Source organism: Geotrypetes seraphini, chromosome 1 (genome assembly GCF_902459505.1).
Source record: "Geotrypetes seraphini chromosome 1, aGeoSer1.1, whole genome shotgun sequence".
Taxonomy (NCBI): domain Eukaryota; kingdom Metazoa; phylum Chordata; class Amphibia; order Gymnophiona; family Dermophiidae; genus Geotrypetes; species Geotrypetes seraphini.
In genome coordinates, this window is record NC_047084.1 from 123940880 (window position 1) to 123955961 (window position 15082).

A 15082-nucleotide genomic window follows, 5' to 3' on the forward strand; every position below is an offset into this window, starting at 1 on the left:
CAAAGAGGGAGTGGAATATATGAAAAAGGATCTGCAAAAGTTAGAGGAATGGTCTAATGCCTGGCAACTAAAATTCAATGCAGAGTAATGCATTTGGGGATTAATAATCGGAAGGAACCGTATATGCTAGGAGGAGAGAAGCTGATATGCACGGACGGGAAGAGGGACCTTGATAGTGTCCGAAGATCTAAAGGCGAAAAAACAGTGTGACAAGGGTGACAGGATGCTGGGCTGTATAAAGGGAGGTGTAGCCAGTAGAAGGAAGAAGGTGTTGATGCCCTTATACAGGTCATCGGTAAGGCCCCACTTGGAGTTCAGTTTGGGAGACCGTATGTGGCGAAGGACGTAAGAAGACTTGAAGCGGTCCAGAGGAGGGCAACGAAAATGATAAGAGGCTTGCGCCAAAAGATGTATGAGGAGAGACTGGAAGCCCTGAATATGTATACCCTAGAACAGGGCTGCCCAAGTCCGGTCCTCGAGATCTACTGGCAGGCCAGTTTTTCAGGATATCCACAATGAATATGCATGAGAGAGGAGATTTGCATGCCAAGAAGGCAGTGCAGGCAAATCTTTCTCATGCATATTCATTGTGGATATCCTGAAAACCTGGCCTGCCAATAGATCTCGAGGACTGGACTTGGGCAGCCCTGCCCTAGAGGAAAGGAGAGACAGGGGAGATATGATTCAGATGTTCAAATACTTGAAGGGTATTAACGTAGAACATAATCTTTTCCAGAGAAAGGAAAACGGAAAACCAGAGGACATAATTTGAGGTTGAGGGGTGGTAGATTCAAAGGCAATGTTAGGAAATTCTACTTTACGGAGAGGGTGGTGGATGCCTGGAATACGCTCCCAAGAGAGGTGGTGGAGAGTAAAACTGTGACTGAGTTCAAAGAAGCATGGGATGAACACAAAGTATCTAGAATCAGAAAATAAGATTAAATATTGAACTAAGGCCAGTACTGGGCAGACTTGCACGGTCTGTGTCTGTATATGGCCATTTGGTGGAGGATGGGCTGGGGAGGGTGTAGATGGGCTGGAGTAGGTTTTAACGGAGATTTCGGCAGTAGGAACCCAAGCACAGTACCGGGTAAAGCTTCAGATTTTTGCGCAGAAATAGCTAAGAAGAAAAATTAAAAAAATTAAAATTGAATCAGGTTGGGCAAACTGGATGGACCATTCGGGTCTTTATCTGCCGTCATCTACTATGTTACTATATCTAACTCGGTGCCTGGGTTGGCCACTTTTGGAGCAAAGAAGAGAGTGGGAACGGATAATGATCACTCCGCAAGAGCCAGCAGTATGAAGAAATTTCTTATTTCAATCTGGGACGTACAGTAACATGGATCCGACACAGTAATGTGTTTCAGTGAACTTAAGCGTCTGCATCAGGGATCACTGTGATATGGGTATACAGATCAAAACAACTCCTTTGTTATGTATGAATCTGAGCCGAGCTGTCTAGGATACTGGGCTTGATGGACCTTGGTCTGTTCCAGTAGGGCAACTCTCATGTTCTTATGTTACACTCGTAACCCCACGCAGTGCTGCCTCTCCCCCCTACAATTGGTGCAATACTCTGCTGCGCGACTCACCTTCTACCAACGTCACTACACTCACGTCACCCCTCTCCTTAAGTCACTTCACTGGCTCCCTATCCACAATCGCATACAGTTCAAGCTCCTATTGCTGACCTACAAGTGTGTTCATTTTGTTGCCCTTCAATATAGTAACATAGTAACATAGTAGATGACGGCAGATAAAACCCGAATGTTCCATCCAGTCTGCCTAAACCTACCCACACTTTAAATTACTGACTTAATTTAACTTTTCCTTCTTCTTAGCTATTGCTGGGCCAGAATCTTAAGCTCTGCCCAGTACTGTGCTTAGGTCCAATCTAATTGAATTCTCCATCAAAGCTCACCCCAGCCCATCTAAACCATCCCAGCCATTGAAGCCCTCCCCAGCCCAACCTCAACCAAACGGCCATATAAACATGACTAAACTTAACAAGCCAATGTAAATTTGAAAGTTTGCTCTAATGTCGCTGTCTGTATACAGTCTCTTCCCTTGTAAACCGCTTAGAACTGTTTGTGGTATGGCGGTATATAAAAATAAAGTTATTATTATTATATATGGATATACACCGCGCAAGTCTGCCCAGTACTTGATTCGAGATCCTCTGTGTTCATCCCGTGCTTTTTTGAACTCTGCCACTGTTTTCCTCTCCACCGCCTCCCTCAGGAGCGCATTCCAGGCATCCACCACCCTCTCCGTAAAGTAGAATTTCCTAACATTGCTCTTGGATCTACCACACCTCAACCTCAAATTATGTCCTCTGGTTTTACCATTTTCCTTTCTCTGGAAAAGGTTTTGTTCTACATTAATACCCTTCAAGTATTTGAACGTCTGAATCATATCTCCCCTGTCCTTCTTTTCCTCTAGGGTATACATATTCAGGGCTTCCAGTCTCTCCTCATATGTCTTTTGGTGCAAACCTTCTACCATTTTCATCACCCTCCTCTGGACCACTTCAAGTTTTCTTATGTCCTTCGCTAGATACGGTCTCAAAAATTGAACACAATATTCCAAGTGGGGCCTCACCAACGACCTCAAAACCTTCTTTCTTCTACTTGTTACGCCTCTCTCTATATACAGCCTAGCATCCTTCTGGCAACAGCCATCATCTTGTCACACTGTTTCTTCGCCTTAAGATCTATGACCACTATCACCCCAAGGTCCCGATCCGTGCATATCAGCCTCTCACCTCCCAGCACATATGGCTCCTTCCCATTTCTAATACCCAAATACTTCCATTATTATTCCAACAACCAAAGTGAGGCTTACTGGTCTGTAGTTTCCCGCTTCATCCCTGTGACCACTATTGTGAATAGAGACCACATCTGCTCTTCTCCAATCCCCAGGAGCCAGTCCTGTCTCCAGAGATTTGTTGAACAAGTCTTTATTAGGATCCGCTAGAACAGGGGTGTCCAATGTCGGTCCTCGAGGGCCGCAGTCCAGTCGGATTTTCAGGATTTCCCCAATGAATATACATGAGGTCTATTTGCATGCACTGCTTTCATTGTATGCTAATAGATCTCATGCATATTCATTGGGGAAATCCTGAAAACCCGACTGGATTGTGGCCCTCGAGGACCGACATTGGACACCCCTGCGCTAGAACCTCTCTGAGCTCCCTCAGTATCCTGGGATGGATCCCATCCGGTCCCATCGCTTTGTCCATCTTCAGTTTTTTTAAGTTGTTCATAAGCACTTTCCTCCATGAACGGCGCAGAATCTACTCCATTTTCTTGTGTTACTTTGCCAGACAATCTCAGTTCTTACTACTACTACAACTATTTATTATTTCTATAGCGCTGAAAAGGCGTATGCGGCGCTGTACATTTTAACATTCAATAGACAGTCCCTGCTCAGAAGAGCTTACAATCTAATTTAGACAGACATTACAGGGTTGGGGAGATTACGGTAGAGGGAATGATACAGTGGGTAAAGGTATCTGACAACAGTGAGTGGGAGTTAAGAGTTAAAAGCAGTTTTAAAAAAGTGGGCCTTTAGCTTGGATTTGAATACTGCTAGGGATGCAGCATGATGTATTGATTCAGTCAGCCTTCTCCAGGATTTTATTCCGTGAACAGAAGTATTTGTTTAGTAGGTTTTCCTCATCACTCTCCACATATTGGTTTCCAGCATCTTTTAGTTTCGTAATTCTATTTTTCATCTTCCTCCTTTCACTAATATAGCTGAAAAAAAATTTGTCTCCCTTTTTTACATTTATAGCCATTTGCTCTTCCACCTGCGCATAAGCCAGACAAATCTCTTGGCTTCTTTCAATTTCATCTGGTAATTTTTTCTGTACTCTTCTTCGTAGGGTTTTTTTATATTTCAGGAACGCCAACTCTTTTGCCTTTATTTTCTTTGACACTAGTTTGGAAAACCATATCAGTTTCCTTTTTCTCTTGTTTTTATTTATTTTCTTCACATAAAGGTCCGTAGCCATTTTTATTGTTCCTTTCAACTTAAACCACTGTTTTTACACTTCTCTTATGTCTTCCCATTTTTCTCAGTGGAGGATTGTAAACAGTGAAGTGTCACAGGGATCTGTACTGGTACCGGTGCTATTTAACGTATTTATAAATGATCTGGAAATTGGAACGACGAGTGAGGTGATTAAATTTGCAGATGACACTAAACTATTCAAAGTTGTTAAAACGTATGCGGATTGTGAAACATTGCAGGCAGACCTTAGGAAATTTGGAAGCGTGGGCGTCCAAGTAGCAGGTGAAATTTAATGTGGACAAATGCAAAGTGTTGCATATTGGGATAAATAACCCAAATCACAGCTACTGGATGCTAGGGTCCACCTTGGGGGTTAGCGCCCAAGAAAGGGATCTGGGTGTCATTGTAGATATGATTGAAGTCTACAAAATCCTGAGTAGAGTAGAACGGGTACAAGTGGATCAATTTTTCACTCCGTCAAAAATTACAAAGACTAAGGAACACACGATGAAGTTATAGGGAAATACTTTTAAAACCAATAGGAGAAAATATATTTTCTCTCAGAGAATAGTTACGCTCTGGAAAATGTTTGATGTAAAAGTGGATAGCGTAGCTGGTTTTAGGAAAGGTTTGGATAAATTCCTGGAGGAAAAGTCTATAATCTGTTATTAAAACATTGGGGAAGCCCCTGCTTGACCTGGATCGGCAGTACGGAATGTTGCTACTCTTTGGGTTTTGGCCAGGTAATAGTGACCTGGATTGGCCACCGTAAGAACAGGCTACTGGGCTTGATGGACCATTGGTCTGACCTAATAAGGCTAATCTTAAGTTTTTATGTTTCATCATGTAGTTTGGTAGGAGGCCATACGGTGCCTTGTACAAGAGATTATTGAGCCTGGGTCGGCAGGTCTATGCTTTCCTCTCCACCTCCCCTTCCATCTCATAAGAACAGCTTTACTAGGTCAGACCAATGGTCCATCAAGCCCAGTAGCCTCACAGTGGCCATCCAGAAGTAGTAACATTCCACGCTACCGATCCAGGGCAAGCAGAGGCTTTCCTCATTTCTTTCTCAATAACAGACTATGGATTTTTCCTCCAGGAAATTGTCCAAACTTTCTTAAAACCAGCTACACTATCAACTTTTATCACAACCTCTGGCAACACGTACCAGAGCTTAACTATTCTCTGAGTGAAAATTTTTTTCCTCCTATTGGTTTTAAAAGTATTTCCCTGTAACTTCATTGAGTCTCCCCTGACAGAGTGAAAAATTGACCCACTTGTACTTGTTCTACTCCTCTCAGGATTTTGTAACTTCAATCATATCTCCCCTGAGCCGTCTCTTTTCCAAGCTGAAGAGCCCTAACCTTTCCAATTTTTCATCATACAACAGGAGTTCCATCCCTTTTATCATCTTGGTCGCTCTTCTTTGAACCTTTTCTAGTGCCGCTCTATCTTTCTTGAGATAAGGAGACCAGAACTGAATGCATTACTCTAGATGAGGTCGCACCATGGAGCAATACAGGGGCATTATAACATTTGTAATTTTGTTAACCATACATTTCTTAATAATTCCTAGCATCCTGTTTGCTCTTTAGGCCTCTGCCACATTGGGTGGAAGGTTCCATCTTATTGTCTACGATGACACCCAGATTCTTTTCTTGGGTGCTAATCCCCAAGGTGGACCCTAGCATCCAGTAACTGTGATTCGGGTTATTCTTCCCAATGTGCATCACTTTGCATTTGTTCACATTAAATTTCATCTGCCACTTGGACGCCCAAGTCTTCAAATTTCCTAAGGTCTGCCTGCAATTTTTCACAATCCACATGAATTTTAACAACTTTGAAGTTTAGTGTCATCTGCAAATATAATCACCTCACTTGTTCCAATTTCCAGATCATTTATAAATAAGTTGAATAGCACCAGTCCCAATACAGATCCCTGTGGCACTCTATTATTTACTCTCCTCCATCTCATGCCCATTATACCTTAAGAAACCTCGGTCATGGAAAGAATCTTCACAGGCCTGCTCCAGGGCCTTTCTTCTACTGAGTTCCTCCTTGATGCAACCTCCTGTTTTTATGAAACATTCTGTGAAGATTCTTCTCCATGGCTAAGACTCCTTAAGGTACAATAGGCGTGGGATGGAAGGGGAGGTGGAGAGGTAAACAGAGATGCCATCCCATGGGAGCGATTTCTACCATGGGGGAGGGGGGTGTTGCTGGTGCTCATGGACACATGGCGTGGGGGGGGGGAGATTCTGCTGGACCCACAGGGGGAGGAGATTATGTTGCTGCTGGACCTGTGGGGTGGGGTGCTGACTGGTTCCAGAGCTTGAGCTGAAGAGAAGGGATCAGAAGGGAGAGAAAAGTGCTGGATTTGGTCTGGGAGCTGGGGGAAAGGGAGATAGGTGCTGGAGCAAAGAGGGTCAGGAGCTGGAGGGAAGAGATAGAGTTTTGCTGTATTTGCAAGGAAGGAATGACTGGAGCTGGAGACAGGTGCTGGACCCATGTGTGGGAGAGCTGGAGGAGAGAGATGCTAGACCCATGTGGGAAGGGGTTGGAGCTGGAGGGAAGAGAGAGAAGCGCTGGACTTGTGGGGCAGCTGGAATTGGAGAGAAGGGAGAGAGGCACTGGACTGTATATATCCATTATTAATTGCTTTTATGTTTTTTTGTAAGCTTATGAGGAGGGGGGCTAGAACTGGAGGGATGGGAGGATCTGCAGGGAGGAGGAAAGAGAAGGGAAAAGAAAGATGCTGAACAAGGAGGATGAAGGAAGAGGGAGTGAAATACTGAGCACAGCAGAGGAAGGGAGGAAAAAGAGATAGCAAGAGAGCCACATTGGATTAAGAGAGGGGAGAAGCTGGATATAGAGAGGTATACAAAAAGAGGAAAGATGGTTGATGGGCACGGATAGGAGCAAAGGGACAGGGACACAAAGGGGAAGACTGCATGGGGGTGGTATATGGACACAGTGAGTCAGTACCAGACATGGGAGGGTAGATGAACACAGAGAGAAGATGGCTAGACATGGGGGAGAATAGGAACACAGAAAGGAGCTGGAGGAAATGGATCTTTATTTCTTTGGTGTTCTACTACATGCAATTTGTGGCTTCTTGAGATTTTGGTTTAATTTAAGTTTATCATTTCATCCTGTAGTAATTTAGCTTATTCAATTTTCTCAATGGTAGAGGGGATATTTGTGAGAGGAGAGGGGAGATGGGGGTGCTCAGTTTCTTTTTAATTGATCATTGTTCTGGGCTTCCAAAACTCAGGGTGAGCATGTGGCAAAGAATCTAATGTGGACTCTGCTGGCAGAAAGGTGGCCATTGGTCTGGATCTGTGAGTGCCAGTGTAAGTGTTACTGTGCAAAAGGGGATGAGGAACCAGACCCAGAAAACAGGAACGTGCCTGGAGCCCAGGGAGAGCAGATCAAGGAAATGATCCAAGCCTGTGGTCAATGGGAAGTCACAAACTGAAGATGAGTTAAATCTACAAACAAAAGAAAGTCTCACCTATAGAGGAGAGTGAAGTGGAAATCGGTAAAGGGATAGGTGAGCCAAACCTGCATGGAATGGCAACTAGCTAGGGAAAAGTGTATTGACCTTGCTGGGGAGCGGAGGGAAATAGTAAGCTAGGAAAAAGGAAAACGAGAAGCAGAACAGGTTAAAAAGATTTAGGAAGTAGAGCAGGCAAACAGCAATTAAATTCCCTGCCCCCTAAATATAATGCATCAAACTATGCCTATGCAGAAGGAGAAATTTTTAAAAGAACAGAGAGAAGATGGAAGGAGGGAGATGAACTTAGGGGAAAATGAAAAAAAAAAAGGGAGGGATAGAGTGTGATGTAAATGGGCTGAGTGTGTAGGGGTGTTTCCTTATTTGCACCTGAAGGTTAGGCCTCTATGACATCATCAAGCCTGAACCATTATTTGCAAGAAGTCATTCCAGCCTGAACCCGCAAGAAGAGAAAGAAGAAAACATCTTTCCTGTTTCAGTTTGATGCATCCTGGGTATGTACCAGAATTGGATTCTAGTCAAGGACATCCAGCTATGCCTATGTGATCTGCCCATGTGAATCTTGGGGGAGTTATTGCTCCTGTGCTGGTCTTATCTAACGAAGGCGCCTCTGTTTCAGATAGTACGAGACTTTATACAGAAAGGCTATTCATCTAAGTTCTGTTTCTGGATTGGTCCGAAGAGGTCATCTGATAAGATCCAAGTGAAAATGTGCTAATTATAATTTAGTTTGTACCAGGATGTGAGGGAACTCGCATCTTATCATAGGTTACTTTGCATTCTGTATAATAATTAAGACCTGAAAAGTTACCTCGTGTGTCTCTCTGTCTGAGAGAGTGAATCGGACTTTAAACAGATCTGGATTCCATCAAGGAAACCTTTGCTGCCAACTTAAGTTACAGCTATTCCAGTGGCTGACGAACTCTTGTTCTGGTACCAAAAGAATTCTTATCTTCAGTGCTGAGTAGAGGACGACTTCCTTCTCACCTGACTTTGTGCCAAGGCCTAATTGAATGGTGAGAATACGGAATTCTATTATCTTATCAGCTGGGGTTAGATAAGTGAATCCTATTGTGGTTCGGGATAAGGAGAAGTAAAGCTACTCTTGGTGATAAGCGATATATTTAGTTGCTGTTAATCAGGAATTATTATTATAGGAATTATAGAGTGTATTTATCTAGCAAGTGTTTTGTGATAATTGTGTACTGAGTTTCATATATCTTCCTACAAGTGAAAAGAAGAACTGGTTGAAGAAAAGTGCTATAAATGGTTTGCATCGAGTGAGTTTGATGCTGACACGATAGGAGGGGAAGGAGATAGTGGCTGAACCCTAGCTTTAGATTTGTCCACATTCCCTGCCCCTGCTCTTGACATTTAGATTCAGGCTGGTCATGACTACCATTCACTACCAGATATATTTTATTTTTCAATTTTTCCTTTGCTGGGTGAGGGAAGTTTGTTGTGAATTATGAATTAATAATAATAATAATAATAATAATGTATTTTTATATATTGCTATATCAAAAAAGGTTCAAAGCGGTTAACAACATGATAAAATACATACAATCAATAAAAAAAACATTACAATCAATACATAAAATCAATAAACATTAAAACAATCATTTTCAAAAGTTGGCTCCTATGCCTTAGGGAATAAGGGGAGGTCATACCTATTCCCTCTAGTGGCCATCTGGTTAGTTGAGGCACCTTTTTGGCATCTATTCATTACTGAAGCAGGTCTAGCCTCAATTGCTGAAAGTTCCCCCTGGTTATTTTCTACAATGTTTCATTATTGTAGAAAAACATCCAAATCATAAGTCTGCCCTAGTCTCGCCCAAAACATGCCTTCAACAGGCCCCTTTTAGATAGATGCATTGTCTACATAAGGGTGAAAGAAACCATCCATCTGTTACTCTATTGGACACTTTTTTCTGTTTTGAAAATGAGCCCCATAATCAACGATGATGGGAATTCCATCCTGGATCTTTCCTTATTGTAATCATCCATGCTTGGTCAAAATCAGTTGATTATGAAAAAGGATTAACAATTAAGTGTTTTATGTATGTATCTTGCAGGTTCTCTGGAAGTAGACCAAAGAATCTTGGAAACAATACAAAGTTGGTTGAATGGTTGCCACAGAATGATCTTTTGGGTAAGCAGGCGCTCAGTTTCTTTTTAATCCATACCTAGTTGGGAGACTGATGGGTATGAGGGTCACATGATATCTTGTCTGCCTGATATAAAGGAAATGGGGTTTGATATATTGCCTTTCTGTGGCTACAAAGGAGTTTCCACATTGTACCTGAGGTAATGGAAGGTTAAGAGACTTGTCCAACATCAGAAGGAGCAGCAGTAGGAATCAAACCAGGTCCTTCTGGTTCTCAGGCCTCTGCATGAACCATTAGGCTACTTCTCCATTCATCATGTGTCTCTTAGGCTGTCCCAATGCATGAACATGTGTGTGTTAGGTGCTATCGACTTGTGTTTGAATCCTATTTGAGGTGGTAGAATATAGGAGTAGATTGCCAGGCCTTTCTTCTGTGCAGTATATATTTGATGTTGTTGGCGTTGTCGCATCAAATGTGATCTTCCACCTCCAACACTGGCCATCTACTGCTGTCCAGATGGATGGTACCTCATTAGTCTAACATCTCCGCTGAAACCTGTCTGCCTTGGGAGGCCCTGCTGGTAGTGAAACTATCAATGAAATAGCTTTCAGCTTCACAGATGTGTGACAAGCCCATGAACCATGACATAATACTAGATGAAAGAGGAAACTTCTGGAAGCTCTATTTAGGGTTCTATTGTTTGAAATGTTGCCGGTTCCATGTGCAGGCCCCATGACATAGCCTTTAACACAGGAAAGAGGTTTTAAAAAGCTCATGTCGGAGATTTCTAGCAGAAGAAACACATATTCAAAGTTCTGGAAGTTTTTGTACTTAGTTCGTTTAATGGTAGTGAGGTAGGAAGACAAATCTGACCAATTTCTTTGACTGGGTGAGCAGAGAATTGGATAGAGGGAGTGCGCTAGATTTGGTGTATTTAGATTTTAGCAAAGCCTTTGACAGCGTTCCACACAGACGTCTAATAAATAAACTGAGTTCCTCGGGATGGGTGCCAAAGTGACAGGCTGGCTCAAGAACTGGTTGAGTGGAAGGCGACAGAGGGTGGTGATCAATGGAGATCACTCTGAGGAGAGGGATGTTACCAGTGGTGGGCCTCAAAGTTCTGTTCTTGGGCCTGTTCTTTTTAACATTTTTATAAACAATTCTGTTACAGGGCTATCGGGTAAGTTGTGCCTCTTTGAGCATGATACCAAAATCTGCAATAGACTAGACAACAAGGATGGTGTGAATAACATGAAGAAAGACCTGGTGAAGCTTGCAGAATGGTCTGAAATTTGGCAGCTAAAATTTAATCCTAAGAAACGCAAAATCATGCATTTGGGCTGCAAAAACCTGAGGGACGGTACATTTTAGGGGATGAAGAACTTATGTTCATGACAGAAGAGAGGGTCTTGGGTGTGGTTGTTTGTCATAGTAACATAGTAGATGACAGCACAAAAAGACCCAAATGGTCCATCCAGTCTGTCCAACCTGATTCAATTTAAATTTTTTAAATTTTTTCTTCTTAGCTATTTCTGGGCAAGAATCCGAAGCTTTACCCGGTACTGTGCTTGGGTTCCTACTGCCGAAATCTCTGTTAAAACCTACTCCAGCCCATCTACACCCTTCCAGCCATTGAACCCCTCCCCTGCCCATCCTCCACCAAATGGCTATATACAGACACAGACCGTGCAAGTCTGCCCAGTACTGGCCTTAGTTCAATTTTTAATATTATTTTCTGATTCTAGATACTCTGTGTTCATCCCACGCTTCTTTGAACTCAGTCACAGTTTTACTCTCCACCACCTCTCTCGGGAGCGCATTCCAGGCATCTACCACCCTCTCTGTAAAGTAGAATTTCCTAACATTGCTCTTGAATCTACCACCCCTCAACCTCAAATTATGTTCTCTGGTTTTACCATTTTCCTTTCTCTGGAAAATATTTTGTTCTACATTAATACTCTTAGTATTTGAACGTCTGAATCATATCTCCCCTATCCCTCCTTTCCTCTAGGGCACGGGTGTCCAATGTCGGTCCTCGAGGGCCGCAATCCAGTCGGATTTTCAGGATTTCCCCAATGAATATGCATGAGATCTATTTGCATGCACTGCTTTCAATGCATATTCATTGGGGAAATCCTGAAAACCCGACTGGACTGCGGCCCTCGAGGACCGACATTGGACACCCCTGCTCTAGGGTATACATATTCAGGGCTTCCAGTCTCTCCTAATACATTTTCTGGCGCAAGCCTCCTATCATTTTCGTTGTCCTCCTGTGGACCGCTTCAAGTCTTCTTATGTCCTTCGCTAGATACGGTCTACAAAACTGAACACAATACTCCAAGTGGGGCCTCACCAATGACCTGTACAGGAGCATCAACACCTTCTTCCTTCTACTGGCTAAGGCTCTCTTTATACAGCCCAGTATCCTTCTGGCAGCAGCCACCGCCTTGTCACACTGTTTTTTCATCTTTAGATCTTCCAACACTATCACCCCAAGGTCCCTTTCCCCGTCCGTCATGATCTTAAGGTGGCCAAACAGGTTGAAAAGGTGACGGCAAAAGCTAGAAGGCTGCTAGGTTGCATAGGGAGAGGCATGGCCAGTAGGAAAAAGGAGGTATTGATCAGCCTCTGTATAAGACTCTGGTGAGACCTCATTTAAAATATTGTGTACAATTTTGGAGGCTGCACCTTCAAAAAAATATAATAAGGATGGAGTTGTTCCAGAGGAAGGCTACTAAAATGGTGTGTGGTCTTTGTCATAAGGTGTATGGGGACAGATTTAAAGATCTCAATCTGTATACTTTGGAGGAAAGGCGGGAGAGGGGAGATATGATAGAGATGTTTAAATATCTATGTGGCGTAAATGTCCGAATCAAATCTCATTCATTTGAATGGAAACTTTGGAATGAGAGGCCATAGGATGAAGTTAAGAGGTGATAGGCTCAGGAGTAATCTAAGGAAATAATTTTTTATAGAAAGGGTGCTAGATGCGTGGTATAGTCTCCCAGTAGGTGTGGTGGAGACAGAGACTGTGTCTGATTTCAAGATCTACCTGTAATGAATCCATGTTGCCGGGGCGTGGCTTGGAACACGCACAAGATGGAGGTGTGATCACATTGCTCTGCTCCCCCAGGCACTAATTCTGAAGAATTTCGCTGTAAAATAGTTTCCTGTATCAAAAGAACTTACTATAAAGTCGGAAGATGGCGACTTCAAGGCAGACGAAACTTGAGACGGCTTTTGTGGGCACTGCTAAGCGTGTCAAGCATGATCATGTGATGCCGGCAAAGACTGCACTCCCGGATAAGGAAGAACTTGATAAAAAAGAAGTGATGACAGCGCTGGAAAAAATACAGCAGATGCTATAAAAGAACACAGATTACATACAGGAAGTAAAGGAAGAGGTTGTCAACATACATAAGCAGTTGGAATTGGCAAACCAGAGAGTGACAATGTTGGAAAAAAAAATGGAACAGTTGGAACTAACAGAGATTCAGTTTTTGGGTTTTTTTTTTATTTTTTTTTCCAAAATCTTTATTCTTTTTTATTTCTTACATCAAGTGAAATATATGTAATATAATCAGTTATAATAAACACTTGAAATTACTAATAAATGTTCTTTCATTGTAAATTAAAGAAATCCCTTTATCGGAATTTTATATCAATTTATTATTACAAAAGTTTTCCCTTCCCATCCCCCTTATATGTTCTATACATGTGTTATGATATCTGATTTTTAGAATATTTAGTCAATGGTCCCCAAATTTTATTAAATTTATGAATATATCCCTGTTGTAATGCCATCACTTTTTCCATTTTGTATACAGTGGTGCCTCGCATAACGGCCGCCTCGCACAGCGAACGCTGCGCACAACGAACTTTATGTCTTGATTCGTACAACGGACTTCGTTTCACACAACGAAGTCGCCCGAGCTGCATCCTTCCGGGGTTCCTGCGGGGTTGGATCGCAGCGGGGTTGGTCGAGCCGCGAGGGTAGTCTCCTTCTCCTTACCTGCCCTGTCGCAGCACACAGCCGAACGGAAATCTTCCCGATGTCAGCGCTGACGTCGGAGGGAGGGCTTAAGCAAAGCCCTCCCTTCCTCCGACGTCAGCGCTGACATCAGGAAGACTTCCGGTCGGCTGTGTGTGGCTGCGGCAGGGCAGGTAGGAAGAAGGCAATGGCGAACGAAAGAGGGGGGAGGGGGCGGTCCGCCCCGAAGAATGTGCACAGCTGGTCAGGTCCCCCGATCGACCGACAACAGGCCCGGCCGACAAACCTCCCTGCCCTGTAGCCGCGAATCTAAATTACCTCTTACAGCAGCTTCAATAATCCAGCTGCTGTAAGAAGGTAATTTAGATTCGCGGCTACAGGACAGGGAGATTTGTCCGACCGGGCCTGTTCTGTTGTCGGTCGGGTGCAAAAGCGCCACAAAGGTGGAGGCAGGGAGGGAGGAAAGGTGGAGTGGAGAAGAAAAGACGCTTAAGGGGGGAGAAGGCCGCTGAAAGCACATGTTGGAGCAGGGGATGAGAGGGAGGGAGGGAAGGGGAAATATTGGACAAGGGCAGAAGGGATGCTAAATCATAGGGTGACAGGCAGAGAGAACAACAGGAAAAAGAGTGGAAGCAATCTTGAACCCTGAGGGTGAGGGCAGAGAGAGGTGGTGAGATGATTGATCATGGGGAGAGGGACAAAAGGGAATAGAGATGGGATAGGAAGATAGTGGAAGTAAAAGGACAGGGAGATGTATGTTTTTAGATGTATCTAAATAAAAATAATAACAAAAAATTTATCTTTTTTTATGTCATCTTAGCATATTTTATGCTACAGAACGAATTATTTTTTTTAACATGTATTGTTATGGGAAAACGCGTTTCACATAACGAACTTTTCGCATAACAAACTTGCTCCTGGAACGAATTAAGTTCGTTGTGTGAGGCACCACTGTATATGACAAATTGAGTTCCACCAGAAAGTGTAATTCAATTTAGTGTAATCTTTCCAATTCTGAGTAATTTGCTGAATGGCGACCCCTGTCAATATTAACAAAATTTTATTATTGTTTGCTGATATCGGACTCTGTGTTCTCATTGCTGTTCCAAATAATATTGTATCATATGAGAGTCCAACATTATTTTCTAATAAATTATTAATTTGGGGACAAATTAATTTCCAAAAAGTATTAATACAGGGACAAAAGAAAAGTAAATGATCTAATGTCCCTACTTCTATCTTACAATGCCAGCATCTATTAGATCTACTACTATCTACTTTTTGTAATCGCGTAGGGGTCCATAAAACTCTGTGTAATAAAAACAACCATGTTTGACTCATAGATGCTGACCTTGTAGTATGAATTCTCCAGGACCAAAATTTTTGCCATTGAGATGGAGAAATTATCTGCCCTATCTCAATACTCCAAATGTCCCTAAGTCCTGTTCT

The 15082-nt window shown here is 42.8% G+C and overlaps 1 protein-coding gene across 6 annotated transcripts in view; it reads left to right on the forward strand.

Annotated features, from left to right (window-relative positions):
- UGT8 (UDP glycosyltransferase 8) overlaps window positions 1–15082 on the forward strand; it is a 160046-nt gene that overhangs the window by 99669 nt on the left and 45295 nt on the right. For all 6 annotated transcript variants that reach the window (XM_033937786.1, XM_033937804.1, XM_033937796.1 and 3 more), the window contains exon 4: window positions 9610–9686. In XM_033937786.1, coding sequence (XP_033793677.1) covers window positions 9610–9686 — 77 coding nt within the window. The remainder of the gene's footprint in view (window positions 1–9609; window positions 9687–15082) is intronic.